The 24,076-nt window shown below is 38.6% G+C and overlaps 1 protein-coding gene across 1 annotated transcript in view; it reads left to right on the top strand.

Annotated features, from left to right (window-relative positions):
• PARD3B (par-3 family cell polarity regulator beta) overlaps positions 1-24,076 on the top strand; it is a 391,507-nt gene that overhangs the window by 229,431 nt on the left and 138,000 nt on the right. The window contains exons 17-18 of the mRNA XM_057372886.1: positions 22,363-22,569; positions 23,546-23,774. Of these exons, the coding sequence (XP_057228869.1) occupies positions 22,363-22,569; positions 23,546-23,774 (436 nt within the window). The remainder of the gene's footprint in view (positions 1-22,362; positions 22,570-23,545; positions 23,775-24,076) is intronic.

The following is a 24,076-nucleotide window of genomic DNA, read 5'->3' as shown; positions in this document are numbered from 1 at the left end:
AGCTGGTGAGATGGCTAGGAGCTAAACCAGCCAAAAATTAAAACAAGAAAGAAAAAAATGCACAGTGCTGAGATTATTTGCTTGGAACCAYTCATTTGAGAGACAAGCTTATGTGGCAGTGGAAGGGAAGCTCGGCAAGTGGATGGATTTGAGAGCTGTGAGGCAGCTGTCTACTAAATTACTGTAGCTACCATGTCAAACTATATCCTTATTAAATTCAAATGCCAAACTTGCACTGATTTTTTTTTTTTTTTTAATTTTTGTGGTTTTTCAACACTGTTTCTTTTGCCATGAATAAAATCACTTTCTCAGTGGCAGGACCAGGGAATAAAAAGTAGCAGTAAACCTCTGCAAACTGAATAAGAGCATCCCTGCTGTCTCATCCTTAGATTGTAAGAATCTTTTCTTAAATCACTTACTCGCTTTGATTATATGAATGCTTTGTGGTCTGTGACTTTTAGTGTTCTTTGTATTAAGATACAGCACAGCAGTGCCCGTTGATCTTTCTTTGAATTACACTCATTAAAGTGAAAAGATCTGATCTACTGAGAACAATACCAAGCCTGCAGGAGAAACCTGTTTCCCTCCATGTTCWTGTGTGGGATTTAGGATCTAGAGCAAAACTGAATTTAGACCAACAGCAGTGCAGGTGCAAATTCAAGGGTTTGTAATTGAGTTTTTATAAAATAGCATGTTAACTGAGTATTTTCCTGTTATCCCATGATAGCCTTGTATTCATAAAGGCTGAGCCACAAGTTTCTGCCCCCTTTCTCTCTATGCCAACATTATTATTCCTGTAATTCCATGACGAGCTGTTGTGGGAAGCTAACCTAGAAGAAAAATAATTCTTCCAAAAATAATAGTATTCTTCTGGTTTAGTCAAGGGAGCAAGAAAAAGGAAGTTCAGGAGAAGAGAAGAATGATTTCATAACTGACATTTTTTGATCCTGGGATCAGCCTAAGCTGAAGGAGGTTGGCTGGGATGGAGGGGTAGGCAGATACATCTGAGGGAGAAAGTGTGGATGAAAGAAGATYTGCGGATCTTCAGAGATGTCTTTGTGCTGAATGAAAGAAAAGGGGGGGGCGGGGCAAGTTTGAGTCTCTTATTGTCCTGAAGATTAAACTGAAACTGAGTTTCTGAGAGGGGTGCTTAAAGTTGGTTTTGTGGGATTTTGGCTGTGTGATGTACTTGCTGTTAAAGTACTGTGGCTGTCTCTTAGTTGTGTTTGGGCTGCTGCACTCTGAGTCTGGTCCTGTCCTAAGGAGTCAGAGAAGCCTGAGCCGAGCCTGACAAGCAGGGAGAAGCTTTCCTAAGGTCCAGATGGAGTGAACAGGCAGCTCAGACAAAAAGGACAGCTTTCCCTAAGAGCCAAGGTGCTGATTAGGGTTTSTTTCGATCCAACTCATCACAGAAAGCTGCTAAACCAGAGAACTAATGAGCCTGTAAAAGCCTATGTTGTAGAAGCATTTATTTCACTTGGTCTCACCCAGAAAATGATAATTTTCTGTCCTATGAAAGTGTAGTAAACCAACCCTTCAACAGCAAAGCCCTTTTCACGTTTCCACTTTAAAAACAGAAGTTCACCCACCACAACTTGGGTTTCTCTGTGAAGGAAGCTTCTGCCCTAAAAGTGAGCCAAAGTAAGATACTTCAGTTTGACAAGCATGAAATAAAACTTTACAGTTCCTGGAGGTAGGACCTTTAGAGAGTCCTCCTGTGAATATATAGCGAGGGAACTGCCTCCTAAAGGTGCAACATTAGTTTATTAGAGCAAGATGCCAAAGAGTGATTCTGCGTGTGAGGAATGCCGTACTGTTAAATGTGGGTAAGCTTTGAGTGCATGACAGAAAGGACAGCCTTTTCCCAGAGGAGAAGGCCTGATCTGGCAGATATCCAAACTACCATCTTCTACAATAAACAATATAGATGAAAGATTTGTTTCTTTTCGATCACATCTCAGTAATATGGGAATTATTCATACCCAGTATGAATTGTTGACATCCGGGGACTGCAAACCAACAGCCTTGTGCTCTAGGAGCAGAGAAAGGGATAGGAACTTTGTTTAGTGTGACGTGGAAAATTTCAAGCTCAGAAGTTCCTCAGTATTACTGCTCTTTATGATACAGAAGTGGGAAAAGTGATTAGGAAGAAAAATCCAACACACTGATATTTTTTTACAGCCATACATTAATACTAATTCTAAGTTTGTTGTTTTTTGGTTTTTGGTTTGTTTTTTTTTTTGGTCCTCTTTAATTTCCTGAAGTGATTCGGGGCATATTGTTATATTAACTGAGGCTTGGGTGTGGGTTTTAATATTCACATTCCATAGTTGCCAATTCTCCCCTAGGTCAGTATTGCTGAATATTGCTCTGTGCAGAATTCAGTGAAGCAGGTCAAGAGAGCATTAAAAACCTCAGAATGTTTAAGCAGTATAAAATGAAACAAAGTGCAGACTTTTAATAGTTGTGATGAATGCATTCACTTGACATAAGACCTGCTAGAGTTTGAAGTGGTCATCTATGTGGTACATCCATTGTGTTTGCCAGCCTGCAGTGGGCAGGAGGAGCCTGCAGAGCTCTGGCTGTGCTGTGCACTGCAGTTCTCTCTCTAGGAGAGAGAACCTCCCACAGTTCCCAGCTCTGGGCTGTTTGGGACGTTCATTCTCTTCCCCAGACCTGGCAACACTTTGCACTGTGACTGTGCTGAGCCTGCCACATTTCTTGTCTTTGAGTTTCTGCTTTGAGTTGGAGCTTCCTAGTGACTTGTATTCCAGGTTGTTTCTGACTCATAGGAGCATAGAGGAGCTTGTAAATATGGTGGATGTGTCTRTATGAGGAGTGCAGAAATGAAGCTTTCTCTGAAAGAAAGAGCAGTGTAAGTGTGTCAGTGCAGAACCTCACACAGGATAATGGATACTGCAGCTCTGCAGAGGTGCTCATTAGGACCTGATACCCTGCTATCTCTGGATCCTGGAATATCACACACACTAAGAACTGCTACTACATTTTAAGTGATTAGAGATGGCAAAAAAACCCAATAAAAATGGCATTAGGTCTAAGCAAAGGTTAAGAAACAGTATATTTGAAATTTGAAGAGCGTAAATAAATCAGTGCTTTTTATTAAAACTGTGAAGGTTCAAAGTAAGGCAAAGCAGCTAGCAAAGCAAGTTTGGTGTTTAAAATCATAGGGGCCTCTTGCTGCATGTTGATCATTAAAGTWGRGGGCTTCTCTGGTGATGGGGCCTTRACAGATGGCTCATGACTGATAGTAAGCTGGTTTTCATCATGGAACTCCTTCCTTGGCCCTAAGAAGAAAGCTGAGAACAGCAAGTGAATCCATCGTGTCTCCTGCCTTTTCAGGGCTCTCTRAGGCTCCTCAGTCATCAGTCCTTTAGCTGTTGACAGCCAGACTGCATCCATTGCAGGAAGCAAAACAAACTCCCTCAGTCTGTGTCTTCTGTAATAGTGGAAAAAGTGATGATGTGATTCTAACCCCCGTGCATAACATTTAGCACCCTCTGCAATCAGAACTGGAGTCACAGCCTTCCTGTGAGTCTTTTCTCTATTGGTTTCGTGTTCCTTCAAGCAATACCTGTGCTTTTTTCAGGATTTCTGGTGAATGGTCTGCAGATACTCAGGAAAGACCTTCAGAGTAGTAGGTGCTGAAAGCTGGCTGTGATCAGTGTTGGCAGCTACTGCGATTCTTTTAGTTGCTTGTTGCGACCAAAGAGACCAACAGCCACTGCTCAATGCCTCATTTTATTAATCCTTTCCCTCCAGGAGCTGTTTTTTTGCTGGGCATAATATTTAGTGCTGGCAGTGGGTATCCTGAAGTCACTGGTGCCAAGGAGTTAATGAATTTGGAAAGCTTCCCAGATAATACATCTGGCCCTCTAACTTACATTTTGGAGCATGAAGTATGAGATGTAGAAAGAAGAGCACTGAACTAAATGAGCTCCTGGCTGAAGAGAGGAAGGGTACACTTTTCTTTTTTTCAAACTAGTTGACTGAAAGTTAAAAAATACGTAGTACCACAGAAGATTTAACTGTTGTGGATTTTTGGGGGGATTTTGGTTTTGTGGTTGGTTTGGTTGTTTAGGTTGTTTTTTTTTAATTTTGTGATACTGTGTATTTGCCGGTTGCATTGCCATCTGAGCCTTGAGTACAGACAGGGAAGTATTTTTAATTCTCTGCTTTGAATGATTCTGCTCCTTCCTTTTTTATTTTGAAATCCCATCATGTTGCCATGTCATGAAAAAGGATTTTGAAGGTAATTGATATTTCTGGTCCAGATCACTTCTGGAATAGTGTCTTGTACAATGTTTGCTTCCTATAACACTTGAAATAAGCTTTTATTATATAAAATGTGTTKCTGGTGCTATTTATTAACACACATTTCTGTGTAATAAAAGCTGTGCAGTGTAATATGGTTCAGAAATTAACTTAGAAGAAAAGAATTACAYTGCTATTTGTATATCTCATAAAACAGCATTATTTTCGGTGGGTCTTTCAATACAGCAATGCTACTTGGCACTTACCTCCACAGCACTCAAATGTACCGAGAATATCATCCCTAATTAAGTGTCCTACTAAGCCTAAGAGCAGAGCAGAAGAGTTTTTCTGTACAAAAGTAGTGACAACCCAAATGGAAAACATTTTGTAGAAGAGAAGGCACTTCCTTGAGTTACCATYGACTCTCAGAAGGTGCTTTCCTTTAACCTCAGGCAATAGCACCATGCTGCCCTTTCAAAACATGTATCCTCTTGTGTTTACCCATTTTTCTGTCTGATGTCTTAGTAGATGAAGTTTTTAATTTGCTTTAATTTAATCTTGCATRGGGTGATGTAGCTTCTGATGGTTCTGGTTTGGCCTCCAGGTAATAAGCATAGTGATTGAAACCTTAACTCTGTGACTGCACCGAAGATCCCTATTGACACAAGATCAAACTTATTTATGTTCGCTTGGTTTTTTAAAAAGAAATTAAATGCCAGTTCCTTCCTTCCCTCAAGTTGTGTGACATCTACACTGAGGCTGACTTGTATCTGATTCCTGCCCCTTTTGCTTGTTCACCTTTGGTTGTGAACGTTCTTTCCTTAATTTTTTCCCCAACTTCAAGTTGATTCTCTTKTCTAAAAGCAACTTTTTTGGACTGAAGACCTGTGAGGAGACCAAATCTGTGACCTGGAAAGTTCATCTCCAGATTCTCAAGGACTAGGGGAGCAGGCAGGGTGTAATCAAGTCTCAGGAGCTGTSGCTGCAGGGTGTGTTTCAGTAGACACTCTCCTGCTCTAGAGCTGCTTGGATTGAAAGGAGCAGGAAAGAATCATTCTGTCTGGTGTGACCAGGAGGCTTGGGACAAAGCAGGGAATTCCGTGGAGAGAGCCAGACACTACAGTTCTACAGTTTGCCCAATATCAAAATGCCATAATAGCAGTGAGACCCTGACTGCTGCAGGGACAGCTTAAATAGGGATTATGTCCCTTCCAGTGCTGGGGTCAGRGGGATGAGCAGAGCTAGAACTCAGCACCAGAAGTTGGCATCCAATACTGAAGGGCAATTGCACTTACAAAGATTGCAAATAAAAACCTCTGTTACCTTGCTATGACAGTTTTCAAGTGGTTTTGTGCAGAAGGACCAGACCAGAGGATCCRGCATGGATTTGTTTGGGTCTTTCATGTAATTACAATTTTTGTTGCTCTCTGGAGTTGGCATAAATTCCTGTGTTCAAAGAAAAGGAGTTGTATTTTTGGTTGCCAGTTGTAATGCTGTTGTTGACAAWCAGAGATGTTATAAAAGAGAAAGTCAATATAGTGTAGTTAATCAGATGCCTCTTTTTTATTGCTTTATAATCTTCTCAGAAGCCTAATTCTGAAAACAAAATGACAAAAGTGTTCGATCGAAGCTCTGGAGTTTAATTCCTTTTTAAAAAATAGYCCAGTAGTTTCATTTTAAAGGAACCAAAAAAAAATGGGCATTACATGCAGGACTACATTTTGTCAGCACTTGCATGGAATAACTCTCTGCTTATGACTGAAATGTGCATCACCAAATAACCACAAGGAATAATTCTCAGTCCGAGTTTATACTAMAAGAGCAAACACATTAAAGAAAAATCATACAAGAGAAAACAATTTCTTGCAGTCATTCTTTTTCTGCCACTCTGTAGGAAATATGGATAATTCATTAAGTCTSWRAAAAAAAAAMMAAMCCTTTTCTCKCCTTTACTCAGGTTTGGTTTTCTTTTCTCTTTTGTGTACCRAGTATGGGTGTAGTGTGCAGTAGTCACTATGTTATCACCTGTTAAGTGTCATGACACATCCCATTACAGATTCTATGAAACTGGAGCCGTTTGAAGTAAAACTTTCCATTCAAGTGTCAATTGAAGCGTGGGTTTTGTTTGCTTTTTTGGTTTTGACAGAGATTGTTTTTTCACTGTCTCCTAAAATAACTCTGRTATTTGTTTCTGTTTAGGAGAGGAAAAGGTGAGAATATATGGCTAAAGGCTAGGAAGGTAGCAAGCTGCTAGGGAAGGTGGGGGTAGCTAGAAAAGGGTGCTGAGAATGGGGAGAAAGGGAGACTGGGCATGTCAGTGAGTGAGAAGATGCAGTGTGGCAAGGGGTGACATAACTCAGAGAGAGATGGGGAGACCAGCTTGTGCTGATCTAGGACAGCAAATCTGCAAAGAGYGTGAGGAAAAAAGGGCAGCAACCACTGTGCAGTAAAGAAAGCTGCTTTTTTATGTACAAACAAAACCAACCRAAAAACAAARCCCCAYAAAACAAAACAACCAAAAAAAAGTGACAGCCAGAAAACCCTCACCAACCCCCCACATGTAGAAAACTTTTTATACAAAAACTGTTAATTAAAAGAAGATAAGTTTGAAGGCTCAAGGTGTCTGAAGGAGTCACCTCTAGCTGTTAGGATGTCTGTGAAGGCAACTCAGACCCTTTCTGCAGGTGCTGGTGTTGTGAGAGCGTTTAATCAAACCCTAACACTTCCCAGAGGCTTTACTATCAGCACTAAAGGGATCTGCTGCAGGGCCAAGAAGGCTGTTCTGTAGGGTCCAGCCCTCACCTCATTTGTTGGTGAAGGGAAAGGTGTGTAGCTTTTGGTTTATTCTGGTGGGAAGAGGGGTGGGGGTGACAATAGTAGTAGTGTAGATGCTCTTAAGGAAAAACAGCTATAATTTCTGTTTTCTAGCCTTTAAATGCTGCTCGAATTATTTTCTAGCTCTTCTGGCACCCCAGAATTGCTGGTGGGCAGGAGTTGTGTTTAACCACACTGGGTGAGATGGCTGTTCTTCACCATTGTGCCTGGCCCAAGTGCTGAGGGTATTCAGGCTGCAGCAGAGTCAGTTGTGGCAGTGCTGTGAGCCCATGGAGTGCTCATGGGATGTGTTCAGAAGAGGGAGTGGAGGGCAGGTGAATCAAACCTTGGGAATTTTCAAATGGGAACTTGAATCTTCATCCTCCCGTTTCAGTTCCTTGTCACTGAGACACAGGTTGTACACATTTCTCATAAAATTATGTCACTAGTGTTTATTGTAAAACCCTTGCTACTGAGGCTTTGAGAAAGAGGCAGGAAGGCTGTTTACTTCTCTTGGCAGGTAGTCTGTGCTCAGTACAGAGTGGGGGCAGGGAAGAAGAATTGCTCTACGTGGGGAAGAAAATATACCCTGAAAGAAAGAAACTGGAGTTTTGTAAATAAAATTGTCATGATATAATTGGGATGTAAAATGCAAGTCTATTAGAATGTGCACATAGAGAGAGAGAAGTTAGACACCTCTCCTATGGCATTTTTCAAACCTAAGYGCTTTACTTTGCAATTTTAATAGTATTCTTTTAAGGTCATTTTTTTGTATATAATTTTAATACATAGTCTGCTGCTTTAACTACTTTCATTAAAATTTTATGAGCCTTTAMAGAAAATCAGACGGGAAAATTCAAATAAATTATGCATTTTATTTAGTATGTAGTAGATACATTATTACTGTATGTGTAAACAAATAAAAATGTTTATTAATATAACAAACACTATGTTGAAAGATCTTGCTGTAGTCTATAAGCCACATAGGCTATAAAGAATCACTTWGAGTTTAAGTAGATAGTCCTGGACCAAACCTCTGGATTTGGAACAATACAGTGATAGTATAAAAATATTAATTATCCTAGCTCTTATAAATAAAGGGGGAGGGGAAATCATGAATTATGAGGCCCAAGATTGAAGCTAGAAACCTTAAAACATTCATTCTCTGAGAGCAAGTACTTCATATTTTATTAAATCACATAGACTCTCTGGTTGCTTAGTTTTGCCTTTTCTACCCYTCTTCCCCTCCTGGCAGAGCTCACAAGTAATCTTTTAAAATTCTGACCAGAGCACTCACAGTCAGCACAGTGCTGTGTCATTGATTTGCTTACCTGTCTTTTTACTGCTMCTTCACCCTGTGAGATGGCAAAGCAGCAGAGAAAGTACTTGCACGTAGTGAATTTTATCAGTGTTAAGAGATGTGGGTATATACTTGATTTCTTCAAGCCAAATTAATCTTTTAACATCTGTTTGAAGAGGAAACCCCAGCACCACAGGAGAAAACKTCCAGCACCTTTTATGAAGATAAACACAATCTTGTTTTCATGGAAGTTTGGGGCGTTTTTTAGGGGAGTACATACATASAAACAACTGTATGTGTTGTATTTCATGTCAACTGCAGACAGAGGAATCTTCTCACCGAAAGTAAAAAAGGGTAAAATGACYAAATTGTAGAGTGACCTCTGGCCTTGTTTGTTTTGAGCAGTTTCTCACCTTGCAGGTCCTTTCAGACCTCTGGGACTTCGCAYTGAAAGCTCCATCTCCCTCTGTCKTCGGTCTKRTTACAGCAAAYACTTCWTGCTTCAAATTAAAAGAATTTTTAAGCAAGTTTTTGTAGCTAAAGAAGCAGAAACAATAATTCTTCTCCAAGCTTAACAATGAGTGACATTTACAGCTCATGAAGAGTCTTCACTGATGCTGTAATTTGCATTAGGAGAACAGAGTGCCTGTATTAATAGTGATTTTAGTTAGAAAAGGGAAGCCAGGAATAACTGCTCTGGTAAATAGCAACAATTCACAGTGAAAAGGCCGACAATACTAGAATGACTAATACTGAAATACACTTTTGCAATTTGAACTTAACCTTTGGTAAGGAATTGTTCTTAAATTTCAAATAGAATTTCTTAGTACCTTCAKATAAATCAATTACCTTGTAGTTCTCAGTTAAGCAATTTAATTGCTTAATCAGACTAAGAACCTAGTGATTAAAATTTAACAGTCATGTGGTATCAGGCAATATCAATATTASTTCTTACTCAGGGTAGCTGATTTAGATCAAGCTGAATGAACTAGAAGGCAATGTTTGCAATATGCTTTAGCATGCAGGAATATCATCTGAGTCTTTTACAGAGTTATGAGTACAGACACTGAAGAGTGTCATAGCAATAGGACTGTATTAAAGCTGCCACAAAACACCAACTCCAAATCAGAGAGCTTCTGCGCTAAAACAGCTTTGTGGGTTGTTGGGTTTTTTAATAATCTATGTTGAAAATATTAAACCATTCTATGAAGAGCATATGTGCAAGAAGGGATTATTCTCTCACAACTGACTTGGAATAAAGAAATAGCAAAAACAGTTTAAGAGAACATGGTAAAATTCTGTGCAGAGATCTATAGTCTTCCCACTCAAAAGTGAGCCAGTATTGCCAGAATATGGGTAGTCTTGGTTAGAAATTATTAGAGGTACTGCATCATTCTTTTTTGAGTTGGTATAACACCAAGCACACTAAGGCTTTGGGCTGTGATTCTGTGTGTTTTCATAATGCAGGCAATGAGGAATTGATAGGAATGGGAAGCAGCAGCATCTTTGTTTCAGGGGTTTTTTTGTTKGTTGGTCTGGACACCTTTCATCTGTAACACGTCCCTGGAAGTTAACAGTGGTCATACTGGATCAGACAAAAAGTCTCCATGGCCCATGTCCTCTTTCTGATAGTATCAAATGCTAATGCTTAGTGAGAAATACAAAGATATGCTAAGTTTTTGTCTTTTCTCCAAGAGCTCTCCTTGCCTTCAGATATTCAGGGACTTAAAGACTGAAGGCAAGAATAGCTTCCATTTTGCTGATAATCTTCAACAGATCTTGTTTCTCTTACATTTCTTACTTCCATTGTAGCATATGTAAACTCCTAGTATCCATAACAACAACAAAAATTAKTCACATAAATGTTTATCAGGGTTGTTGCTGTGAAGAGAAATTGACTGATTACCCATTGCTTTCTTTTAGTCTTTCAGCAAGATCTGAACTCGAGTATAGCTTTCAGCTCCTTCCTGGGGGACTGCTTTTTTTGCAGGGGGGCCAATTAAGCATATGGTAGAACAGCCATTACATTTTTTATTCTAGTAACATTAGCCTGAGTGTTTCAAAATCTGATTTTAGCCTTTTGCTCTGAAGTGAATTCCGTAGTCTGTTTCAGTACCCGGTATGAGGGTTGACACACTGTGAAGCTGCACAAGCAGCTCTGAAGAAGAAGCTGTGAAGATGCTCTGATTAACCATGTGCTAATATGCGTGAAGTTTTAAGTATTGTGTTAATACTTTAGTAACCCATTGCCATCAGTCTATACTCAGCAACAGTAGGGCTTGTTTTGCATTATCTTTTTGAGGATATGGAGTYGTATGTGTTACACAGATTAACCAATTTTCCCTCTGAATATGGAGAAAATACTGGCCCCCAGTAAAAGACTAAAGAAGTGAACCTATTTGATGAAAAATAGAATATAGATACAAGTGTTCACTCTTGATACACGAGAAAAATTTATCATATAGATGATAATAGCTTTTTATGTAAAGGAATCATTTAACATGAGAGCTCCMAACTCACTTGATCAACTTGAGAAAGTTAACTGCAGCATTAGCCCCTGTAAAAAAGCAAAAGAAGATGTTCTGATATTGCTAGAGAAATCTGGCAGAGCTGCTTAATATCTGTGACATTGTTCAAAAAGTTTGTTCTTTTTGTTTATGTGACTGACTTTTACTGGAGTTGGAGCAAAAGCTTAGGATCTCAAGAATATAAGTGGTATTTGTTATTGAGTCTAAAAAAGCTACTGGGCTAATAAATAGTAAACAAGTAATAGTTTCTAATTTTTATATGGTCATAGCTTGAATGGAGAAGTGTGATGTGTTTGCAAAGAATGAGGTTTCATAGCTTTATGTTGTATGACTCTATATAGCCAAATATATTTGCCTTCATTTGTAAGTAAGTTATGTCTGTAGACAATATCTGGATTTTRAGGGCAAAGAGCAATCAATGTGCTATCCTTTTAGTATTAGAAAATCAAAATATAAAATTCAAAAGGAGGTTACTAGAAAGGAAGGTATTGTTGCAAATGATTCAGGGTATTAAATGGCAATATGTCATCTTCAATAGCATATTAGAATTTGAAAATTTTCTACCTGCTAATACCCAAATTAACCTAACAGGAAAAGGTTAATAAAAATATCAGTTCTTTCTATTTATTTGTGCTGTGTATCTCACAGCATTTTTTGAACACARATTTACTTCCTGGCTGGGTGATGATCAGCAGTAACTCTGGCTTTGCACATGAATGCCATTACTTTGATCCATGAAGGTGCTCTGCCTAGAGGTCAGGCGCTGCTGAACTTATCAAGGAAAACCAAAATTGTGATTAAGATCTGCAGATTCCTATTTCAGAAGTTAGCATTATCCAGCATATTTTGGATGGATTCCAACAATCTTGACCCAAGACCCAGTAAAACTTCAGCAAAGAAGTGGAAACCAKTACTTAAAATAAGAAAAAGAACAAATCAAAATACCATGCTTGGAAAGTGTGGGGGTTTTTAATATTTAAATATTTCTTCATTTTTTAATGCTGTAGAGCTAGAAAAAGAACACAGTAAAAATTTACTGTAATGTGGATAAATGTCTTCCAAATTTTTTTAGGGTTTGTTTTTTGTTTTTTTTTTTTTTTACTGGACTGCACTTATCAGATGCACACACAAGATAAAAAATAACCCGGGGAAAATACTGCAACAAACTATGCTTGTGAATTTCAATTTGCAGAGATGCTCTTCCCTCAGAAAGCTCACATAATGATGTGATTAAAGAATGAAGTAATATTTCAAAATACTGATAATCTGTGATGATGCATCCTTGTGCTCTTTATACTTCTAAAGCTATTACTTCTTTCCAGACATTTGATTCCTTGAGCTAAGTGAAAACAGCACTTTCAAAGAGTAAACAGGTTCCTGTTGAAAGGCACATGAACCCATTTCTGTCTTCTTACTCTTTTAGAAGACCAGAGTGTAGCTGAAGATGGCTTTCTGGATTGCTGAAATAACAAAAAGCTTTTTTTAATCTACAGTTCACTACTTTGAATCCACTACAGGCTAAATTTACTAACATCTGACACTCATGATGTAGCTTGTGTAAAATGAGTTATTGTTGCCTGCCTCTCTGTGGGCAGGGATGAAATGCCAAAGTGTGACAGTGATCAAAAGACAGATGCAGCTGGTGTGAGCCGGCAGACAGTGGAAAAGTGGTTTTTATTTCATTTACTCCAGCTGAGGATTTGGTCACTAGGCTTGAACCAGACTGAAAATGACCCTACCTGTTCTATTTCTGGAATGCCTGTTACCTTGAGGTAACACACACTTAGGCCTTGATGTTGGATTAAGAATCCTGAAAATTGAAGTTGCTGTCAACTGCTTAGAACCCTGCTCTACACAAAAATTAGAGTTCAGTGTTAATTTAGGATATTTCATTGTACTGATGTATTTTGATTGGATGACTGTCTATTTGAAAAACCTGCCTGTTTTTGTAGAAAAGTTGCCTTTGTAAAAGCAGATTTTGAAAAACACCAAAGAGCTGAAGTAGATGAAATTGGGCACTGAGTTTTGCACCTGACCCATGGTATGGTACCAGTTTTCTGGCACAGTTGATTAAGCATGTGGTCATCCAAGGACTGGATTATCCTGATCTACTTGTAGCTAGAGTCTGGTTCGTATGTCATGAGTGTTTGGGGATCACTGAGCAGAATTATGTGTTTTCTGGTAATATTGAGTCCCAGCTTAGAGGAAACCTTTCTTTTTCTAAGATATGCCATCTTGGATTTGTCTGTATTAAAATGTAATTTGTCTGTGCTTAACCAAGCTGTCCTGGTTTCAGTATCACTGTGGTTGCTGCTTCTAGCATCCTGCTAAATCTGAAGACTTTTGGAATTTTGGATCATAATTTAGGATAGTATTTTGACTAATTTCTCCAGAAATTCCTATTCCCTTTGGTTGATAAGGTATATTACCAAGAAGAATTGGCATGACCCTTTCTTCTCTTTTGACACCACATTTCTGCAATCTGGTACCATGTTGTGTCTGTGAGCATGTACTGATCTCCATTTATWGGGCTGATGAAAGGGAACAGAGGAATCTCTTTTGTGCATAAGCGAGAAAAATGAGTAAGAAAAGTTTGTATTCATTTGCTGTTTAAATCATATTCTAAGTTGTTCCRTACAGCAATTCTATTAGTTTTTCCAATTTGCTATTTAAACACATTGTACCAATGCAGAAATGAATATTGAAAAGTTCCTAAATACATAACTTGGTAATTAATAGCATACCATCTTGAGAATACTGAAAATTGCTGCAGGAAAAACTAATCTCAGAGATCTGGGGAAGTTCCCTCTTTCTTCGAATATATAAAAGGCTAGGTGCACATTTGTTACATCTAAGATGGTAATGAGTTTTCAAAAAAAAAACATATTTTATAAAATGGCTTTTATTGGATATCTTTCATCCTTGCCAGTGTGTTTTTTGAATATAACCTTTTCATTAAAATGACCTAGCAAGGGAGCTGCAAACCTCTTAAAGGGAGGTTTGTACTACACATGCCGAAACACATATAAAGTGAAATGCAGTAAATTGTATGGACTAGGTCTCAAAAATATCTAAAGTAGTATTTTGTGTTTTTGTTTTCCTTCTTTTTTTTTTTTTAAGCAAGGGTGGGAGTGTAATAGTGTAATCATAAGTTGTGACTCATGTCTGTTAAGAACTCTGGAAGACAGACATGTTCTGGGATGTGAGTCTGTATCTTTGTACACTACTGAACAGTTTAGCAAAACCCTTTGCTGGAGCTGTTTAGATGAAATTTCTGTGCCATTAGGTCCATGAATTAAACTTATTTTTCCTAGGGATTCAGTTTTGTGGACTAAGACCTTGAAAATACAAATTTACCCAGCATGTTAGGAGAATATGCAATGTAGATGTGAAAATCGAGCTTTTCTTCCCTAAAAGTTGCAGTGAAGGATCTGGTTCATAGCCTACTTGCATGCAAAGCTTGAAATGTTTCCTTTCAGTCTCTTTTGAGTTATTGAATAGGGGCAAACAATTGTTCCCCAGCTGGAAGATTTTTCCCACTCCTCATCCTTAGTTATTCAGATATGGCAAGAGGGAGGTGTATTCTTTGAAGTTTTTTGTTTTCCTAAAAACAGTCCTCATCTCTGGAATGAGAGCAACTGAAGAAGTTTCAGTATAGAGGATTGTTTAAGGGGAAAAAAGAGAAAAGAAGTTGAAGCATGTAAAATAAGGCTAGGTTAAAGTCCCAATATCACTACAACTATGGATTCAGCCTTGAGGAATAGTAATAAAATACTGCTATCAAATTTATAAGCATTSAAATTATCTTAAAAATCTCTCTAGGAAATAAAAAGGAACCTTTGCTGCAGACTTTTCCTGAAAACCCTCATAATCCTTTCAAAATCTGCAGGGATTTTGAGTCTCAGCCTTGCCGGATGACTCTTTCTCATAGTTAATTGTAGGTTTGACATAATTCTACATATTCCCATTTAAGAGTTGGATTCTTGAAATGAACTTTACAAAACTGTTTCAAAACAAATCTTAYTAAACTCGTAAACAAAGTAATTCCAAAAATATGTCTGACTTTGTGTGAATGGCCTTTGTGTTAGTGTGTAAATAGAGATAGATTGATTACRGGTATATGTCTGCCTTTTTCACAGGGTATCTGCTGGCAAATTCAAGCAAAATGTGCATTAATTTCTTAAACTGAAAATTTACCTGTGCACTTTYCTTTGAATAGATAAACAGAAGAAAATAGATTTTCATAAATTGTCCTGGAAGTCAATGTATAAACTGAAGCAAATGTAGGTTAGGAGTGAAGGATGCAAGTTCACTACTTCTTTTGGTCTGCTTTATTTTAAAGTGCTGCAAGGAACAAATTGTTTTGCATTCCTATGCTAACAGGACACACTAATCAYTGGAAAAGGTGATTCTGGTTTTGTTCAGGGTTTATGAATTAAGAGTTATGMCTGGAAATGGCTCATTTACTCTGTATGTGCCTGAGACAGAAAGTCCAACTCCTCTAAAGCTTTTGTAAATACTTGTTGCAGAATCTTCCCAGACTGAGATGTTTGCCTGTTTGTAGCTGGCTAATCYAGAAGTGGTTCCCTGATAAGGTTAATGCCCAGTTAATTGCTCCTCGCCTTGACACACAGTTTAATTGCAATTTGGCCAACATAAGTTTGTTGCTTGCTCTGTGTAGAATTCTAGCGGATGTAGTGATGCAAACTAAAGACTGGTGCAGGGCAAACAAAATAAATACAGTACTTTATGTTCTTTTAATTCAGGGCCAAGTGGATTTGGATGAAGTGTTTATTTAGTTTGCTGGCTGCTTCAGATGCTGTGGCATATTGATTCCTTTTATTACTAGCAGCCATTTAACCTGACCTCTCTCAGATCCAGTATTTTAAAAGCCATAAATTTAAACTTTACTTACGAGCAAGGACTGAAGTGCTGTGAAAGCCTTTTTATTAGCAGAGCCTTGCCTTACTCCGTGTTCATGTGTCACCCATGGCAACAATATTTAGAGCATCTTAAATTAGAGCGGCTGTTGGGCAGCTCGGTGGTGGTGGGGTTAGCAATAAAAAGAGCTCATAAATATCTCAAGCATGTAGATTCACTGATCAGAATCTGGGCAGGTGTACAAAAGCAATGCCATTATTAGCAAAAGGTATCTTTTTCCTTGTTATTTTGTTAAAAGTCTCTCTTTTCTCAGTCTTAATGTTCACAGATAAGGAAGATCTATTTTTTAATTGCAAATTAAATTGCTGATATTGAAGCATATTTTTCCTTTCCTGCCTTAGCTTTCTTTTCTAACAATAATCATCTTCCTTTTTTCAATAGCCTARATTAATCACCCAAACAAGGCTTAAAGCAATCTTTAACATGCAGCTTATGTAAGTATTTATAAAAATGTGCTCATTCCAAAAACTGATGGATAAAAATGACATATCACTCTTTGGATTGTGAATGATTGTTATTAGTTTGTTTCTGCATTCACATGTAAAGAACTCAAAAAAAGCTTTGAATTAGTGAAGTAAACACAAATGTTAATATGAACTTCTTACATCCTTCTAATTTGTTACTTCTGATCTAAATTAGTAATTTTTAAAAATCTTATTTCAGGCTTGATGACTGAGTAATAATTTAGCAGCTTATTTCAAAGTAGGCTTAAGGCTTAACAAAATAGATCATAGGCATGAGTTAAATGTTAGTTTTGGCTTGCTTTCTTCTCTTCTGGTACTGAAGAAGTTTCCCTATCTGTCCCACAGAGCAAAGGTAACACTCTAGATGTAAGCCTCATACCATTAGAAGTGACTTTGTTTAAATATTAGTGCAGGGACTCTTTACTTCATGTCAAACTTTGGCCTGGGAACAAAAATGTTGGTTTAGTTCGAGAAGCATAATTTATATCAATTAGTCTCAGAAAGTGTCACATTTCCCAATCTTTTAAAGCTGGATTTAAATGTTTGACCTTTTCAGAAGGTGGGTGTGGAAGTAGAAATAAAGCAATCACAGGGCACTGGAATTTTTTTTCTACTGCTCAGTTCCAGACTGATCAATTTACAAKGTGCCTGAAACCACTGAGGAATCCTATTTTCTAAAAACTGGACTTTTTCCTGTCTGCATTGCCTCTTCTCTTGCAGTTTTCCTCTGGCAGGTTGTAACAGCTATATCTAAAGGCAGTTTATGCACAAATGTCCTTGAGGAGAAGGCTGTTGCTTTGTACAAGATAAGTAGCTTGATTTATCCCTTTATTTTTGGGAGCTGTTTGGGGGCAAGCAATACAGTTTGTACCAACTAAAGGGAGAACACAAGTCTGCTGGACAAGGAGGGATTCAGATGCCTGCACTGGGTGCAGAGCTAGACTGTGAAGTGGAAGGTTAYGTGAGAGGGTAGACCTTTGTAACCAAATGAAGAAAACTAATTATTTCAGCAGATAAGATCAGAGGATTTTTATGCAAAGACAGGCTTGGCTGCATTTTGTTTGACATTCAGCACTAACCTGGGAAGTGCCCACGCCCCTTGACTGAGGCTTTTGCTTGAACCTYTGCCTTTGCTTCTAATTCTTAGCTTTAATATTGTTGCACTGTGAAATTTGCTAGCTTTTTTGAGATATTTAATGCCATACATATTCTTTTTGAAATATTAGCACRTTTCAGTGCAATGTTGTTTGTTAGTGATAAGACTGTAGAAAACAGCAACACCAGCATAGTTTCTAAGATGACAGTAGTGCATTTTCACTTTTTGCCTAATGGCTACCTTATTCCAAACATTTCAGCTGGCTAAAGCTCAGCATACCTTCTGGGCCCCGAATTGTGAACTGTCATTATTCATAGCTGAAATTGSAGTTTSTGCACATGTGGGATAAATTGCTATYATTTTGTACAGTAAAATAGATTAAATATTGGTAAATCTGAAGACTGTAGTGTCTCTTATAATCAGAGAACATGTTAAATTCTCCTATGCTTCGATTTYTCTTTATTTTTTTTTTTCCTGTCCATTGTGGGGTTGTTCTGTGTTCAGTATTTCTGCTTATAATTYGGAATGCTTGGATTGAGGTATAAAATGAGCAAAACTAATATATCTTGTCTTTAATATATAAGTGCGAGATAGTGATTCTTCTCTTGCTTTTTATCAAGCCCTTAGTAATCTTTTTAATGCCACCTGCATAAACTAGAGTTGAAGAAAAAGCTACAGTGTGATCTAAGTCTTTTCTACAGAAGWGTTATATTAAAGCTCTTCATTTGAAAATCACAAGCTAAAAGATGTAATGACTTTCAGATTCCTCCTTCCTAAATCATTCTCTGCATTGAATTGGTTGATTGAAGAAGGATCTGAATATAAAAATGTGAGAGGAAAAAAATCCTTTGTAGTTATGCATACTGTGAAAATACCAGAAATAAATGAAACTACCTTAAACAAAATGTTTAAGAAAGAATGGAATGTGAAGTAATTTAAATCACCACATGATGTTGCAATCTTGTGGAGTGAGCATTTGGATCAGTTGGGTTGGGGTAGGACTGAGTTCAGTGAGTTGGACATTGTGAGTGTTACCCAAGGTGTGTGTCCAAAGCAGAGCAGGCATGGAGCTGGATCTGCTGCCTTTGAAGCTGGCACATCTCTCTCTGAGTTCTACCACTAAAGAAGGCACCATTAGTGTTTCAGGATCAGTTTTTTGCCTGCTGAGAGTGTCTACATGCTCTCTCCAGCATGCCAGTATCCACAGGGTACAGCACTCATTGTTATTACAACCATTTTCTCTTCCCTGGGATCACGTGAACCTCACCATGTGCAATGCASAAGGAACCAGGAATGTGTGTGTTTAGGGCACTGGTAAAAACAGAGCCAAATTATTTACAATTTGTTAAATCTTGGTGTTTATTCTATTTTTCCAGTCTCAGTGATGCTTTCCCTTCTTTTTTCCTTCATAGTGTTTTTTTACATCATTGTGTCTTTCAAAATGCAAATAGGTTGATCTGTTTAGCTCACATAAATATGTTCCTCTAAATATTCTTCTTTAGGCATGTTCCTGTAGTTTGGTTTTCAAGAAGAAACATTATTTAAAAAATAAAGTTAATGATAAATATATAAAGTCTTTACTCTTTAAGGTGTCTTGGGAGTTGCATTTGATATACAGTGGCAGTGATTCCAGACTTTTCTTAATTTTCACTCCCTTTACACTGCCTTTGGGGTGGCTTGCATTGCCACAATGCCATGTCATTTGTTTCCCTTTGATTTTCATGATGGACATCTTGCTTTTGGCATATTTCCTTCAGCTGGGCTATCAAAAAAGAAAGGAATGTGCAGATGYGGGAAAAAGATAATCCTGGAAAGACCTGACTAATAACAGTAATAATAAAAGAACACAATGCAGGTTTACTTTTACTGGTACATTAAGGATTAAAAAACCTATGTTTGCCATGTTGGCCTTGAGCAGAAARTTAAGGTAGGTGTAACACCATCTCTCAGTTAAGGGATAGTCAGTTACACATAACATCAAAGAATTTGGTTTCAGCCAATCTAGGCAGGTAGTGATGTCAGTTGTTGTTTTCTCTTATAAATTCAGTGGAGATGTATAAAGTAATTTACCATTTATAAAAACAATAAAAGTGGATGCTTCAATTGTTTTTTTTATCATTGTACTACAAGAAGCAGTAAAAGGACAGCTCAAGAATTTAAAATCTATAAAAAGAATCATTTTTACACAGTGGGCAATTGAATTTCTATGCCAAACTATGTTTTTGTATTAAAAATTCAGGTGAAGCTAGATATAAACACACACCATGTATCCCCAGGAATGCCTGTTAAAACCTGAGAGATAAGAGAGGGGTTTTGTTGTGTGTTTGTTGGTTTGGTTTTTTTTTTTACCCATGGGATAAAAAATCATGTTTTCAGGTTAACACCAGTTCTAAACTGCAGAATTGGGGTGGGCAGGGGAAGGAAATGTCCCAATTTGGGATGCAGTCCTTGTCCAGTATGGAGTCTTGGGCGTTTCTCTGGAAAGCATCCAGTAACAGATGCAGGCTCAGGAAGCAAGGGGACAGGTCTCTCTGCTTAGGGAAGTTCTTTAGCTCCTCTATCTTTAGCTGTGCTCTAATATGTGATTACTGCKKMTCTRCARTGAARGGGGAGAAAAAGGGAATAAAAGCTGAATTGTAAAAATATATTAAGTCCTCTCTGTTGTTAGTGAAATTTCAAACTAAATTGTTAATGTTAGAAGGAGTCAACGGAATGCTCAATCCTAATCTGAGGAAAGGTTCTTGGTAAACCATTTTGGAATGAATGAGGACACCTCGTAATGTGCCCGGGTGCCTAATGACAGAGTCCCAGTGTGTGTGGGGAGGCTGAGCACACAGCTTGCTGTCTGTCACATGGGACATGTGAGTGTGTCACTGCAAATCTCAGGTATTGACTTGGATTTTCTTAGGAATGGCCTTCACACCTTCCAGTCTTCCCRTCTTGGTAGCTGGCTCAGCTTCCTATAAAACAGGCTGTAACCAACATTTAACTGGAGGCTTTTTTTTCAGGTGCTGGGGCTTAGGGCAGTAACTGAGTGTGGTACAGCTTGCACTGGGATGTGCATGAACCCSTCTGTGTTTTTTTGGCTGGCCAGGCAGCTGTGGCAGCAGCTGGGAGTCAGCACTGGCTGCTGGAGCTCCCTGAGCCATGGGACCACACACACCTCGCTGGAGGCAGGGACGTGCCCAGAGCATCCTTGCAGACTCTGCAGTCGCCTTGAAGCCATTCCTGGTGGACTCTCCTCCCTGGAGGCTCTGCCCACAGTATGCTGGGGGCCCAGTGCCTGCAGGGCACCCAGCCCGTGGTCCCTGGCAGCCTTCACCCCCTCCCCGGGCAGCCCTTGGTTTGTGCCCAGCCTGGCTGCTGTGCCCCGTGCCCTGCTCAACAGCCCACCAAGGGTGGCTGCTGACTGAAACTTTAGAGAGCTTTCTGGTCAATGCCTTTCACTTTGCCTTTTTTTACACTGTTATGTTTCCCTTGGCTTTTCTCCTCAGCCTGAGAGAGGCACCACAGTGCCTCTTAGTGATGTAAAAGTTTTTAGTGATTTTATGCATCTTTACGTTCTATGCAGGTCATTGCTCTACCTCTGTTATAGCACTTGCTAATTTGTCAGTAATGGTCGTCTCCAGAATGGCAATTATTGAACAGAAGAAGGTTGTACTGTGTGATGGAGCAGCCAGGTTTCCCTTAAACCTGTTTGTCTCCCCACACAACTCCAATCCCSCACTTGTTTTCAGCTACATAGCAGTCTGCAGGTAATGGAAGTGTAAATTGCTTTATGTAGGCACTACTGACAAGTCTCTATTTGGTGCCAATTCTTTGCTTTTTTGCTTTTAAGAATTCACTGAACATGCTGTTCAGAATGATTTGCACTATAGGATTGCGAAAATCACAGCGTATCCTACTAACATATCTGTCTTTTCTGTGACCCTTGAATCCCTTCAGGCATGACAGTATGGACATGTAGGTGAAGGGCTTCTGTTGTGTTTTCTGTGCTAGTACTGCTTAAAAGTTGAAAGCAAAAGCACTTGAATTCTCGAAGACAGAAGGTATATTGCAAGTCAAAGTCTCTTCCTTGTGTTTCTATGATACATTTACTGTCCTGCCATATAAAAACTAAGTAGATGCTACAAAGACTTTTAAATTAAGCTGTGAATTTCTTCATTGATTGGAGTGTGTGTATTCATTGAATTTTGTTCTTCACCTATTCCGCTATCATTTTATTAATACTAATTAACACAAATGCTGCCACAAGTAAAGCCTTTCTAAGGTCATATAGTCAAACATTCAAAGAGAAGGGAGGTTTGGCAGACTCAGTAATTCCTCTATTTTTCTATGAAGTGCTTTCTTATGCCTGTAATCAGGGAACAAGGCAGTAACAGTCACATCATTTTTGGTAACCTGTACTTTGCTTATCTCTTGAAAAACCTGCTGTGCATGTTGGTATCATAGAAACTGTTTAAACTTGAAGAAAAAGGTTGGATAAAACTTTGAGAGAACTAATAATATGTCTCCTCACAGGAGAAATGTGTTTGAAAATATCAACCATTCATRCAACCTGTCTCCTTCTGAAAAGCAAAACTTTTTGCATAGCAGTGTTTGTTACATTCTCCTTGAGACTGTCAGCAAAGTCCAACTGGACATTGCTGGCGAATGGGGAAGAAACAACCCCATTCTCGTTGCTGGTGTGGGCTTTACAGTGGCCCAGAGCAAGCCAGCTATCGCCCATCACTTTGTCAGGTCTGTAAATTATGTGCCATTCCCTCCAAGTCTGAATGGAGATATCTGCTGAACTAGGTTTAACTCGATGTTATTTTTAGAACAAATTATATTGATTGCATACTATTTCAAAAGCCCCAAGTAATAAAGTACACAGTTAAATGTATCTGACTAATTTAATTTCTCTGTGTGGTTTTTGGTATAAAAACTTAACCATTTGTTTTCCAGACTCTTCTGGCAAAGATTTTGGTCCTACTCTGGGATTAAAGAAGTCCAGTTCTCTTGAGAGTCTTCAGACTGCTGTGGCTGAAGTAAGGAAGAACGAGCTCCCCTTTCACAGACCCAGGCCTCACGTGGTGCGGGGTCGGGGSTGTAATGAGAGTTTCCGAGCTGCAATTGATAAGTCTTACGATGGACCTGAGGATGGAGAAGAGGGTGAGTTGCTCATGGCACTGACTGAGGGAGCCACYTTCACTTAGTACTGCTGGGGCCAGCTCAATAGAGCACCATGAGCAAGGGATTTAGTCCAATTGAAGCTGATCATATTTTCAAAGCTGTTCACATCCTCCACTGAATAGAGCTSTCTTTGCAGTACCCCATCCAACCTTGACTGGGTTTAGTGTAAAGTATTTCATTGATCTTTGGAGCAGGGGTGGGTTGGAGGATTTAGARCTCAATCCTTAAATAATTAGGTTTTTCAACTTCAAGAAGCAGCTGCTTTCTTCAGATTACATTAAAAATTATCTCTCTTGTTTTACAATTCCCCCTTTTCCAGCCAGGAAATTTGTTTCATGTTGTAGATAAGGCAGAGTGTATTGATAGCACCCTGCTGCTCATTCTGTCACYATGGGTTTTATAGACCCCAGTCTGGAAATACATCGCTTTTAGTATGGAGYGTAAAACTGTGCTTGGATCCTGAGCCCCCCAAACAGAAAGAACATGGCTCTTTTCCAGCCAGACAGAACATTTTATCTGTTCTTGTTCATACACTAAAACAGAAAGATTCCAGGSAGTGAATGAAGTCATTTTGTTACATAGGTTGGTTATGTCAGTAACCAGAGTCTCTTGTTGAAGTAAGCTCTCAGTGTTTGAATATCAGCACATGGTTTTCTTGAACTGAAGGAGTTTAGCAAGCTAGATTTCTGATAGAATAGTGCTTTACTGTATCAGGATTTTTTATACCAGGAATAATATGTAGAAAACAATTTGCTAAAATAACTCTCTGTTTAATTTACAATACAAATCTGTTTGAATCCACTAGATCTGTTTAGTCTGCTTTTTAAATTATTCAATTAAATGAGTAAGTGTTGTGAGTCATTTGAGTACTTTGTAGACACTCAAGCTGTATTTCACATGTTTGCATTTCAGTGGCCCGTAGCCATCCTCACTGCTTCGTTTTCATTCTGTGCAGATGGTGGCTCTGATAAAAGCTCTCACTGTGGTCAAGATGCTCAAAATGTGGAATCTGCCCCTCCAGGGAACCCTGAAATAGAAGATGCAGAAACCAAAGCAAAAAAAGACAAAAAAAATAGGGAGAAAGAGAAAAAAAAGGGCAAATCTAAAATCAAAGAGAAGAAAAGGAAGGAAGAAAATGAAGATCCAGAAAAGAAAAAGAAGAAAGGCTTTGGTGTCATGTTGAGGTACAGCATTTTACAAAACAAAACACCCACCCTTTCTCTATTTTCTAGTTATCAAATTGGAAACAACCGATGCTCTCATAAAGTAGTGGAAAAATTATTTCACTTGGACTCAAACAAGGTTTATGTTATTGAAAAAGAAAGCAGTTTATACTTTTACACCAAACTTRTAACTGCGGCAGAAGACATTTGGCAGACAAAATGTCTTTTTGTGCCTTTGAAATGCATTCCCATATGTCAGAAAAGATTCAAGGTTTTTAGGCTTAAAACAAGCATGTATCGGTGGGGAAGGATTTATGGGGAGT

Source organism: Malurus melanocephalus, unplaced genomic scaffold (assembly GCF_030028575.1).
Source record: "Malurus melanocephalus ecotype Western Australia unplaced genomic scaffold, MMel_1.1 scaffold_180, whole genome shotgun sequence".
Classification (NCBI taxonomy): Eukaryota; Metazoa; Chordata; class Aves; order Passeriformes; family Maluridae; genus Malurus; species Malurus melanocephalus.
The sequence above is the reverse complement of the archived record's forward strand: the minus strand, read 5'-3'. Positions and strand labels throughout refer to the sequence as shown.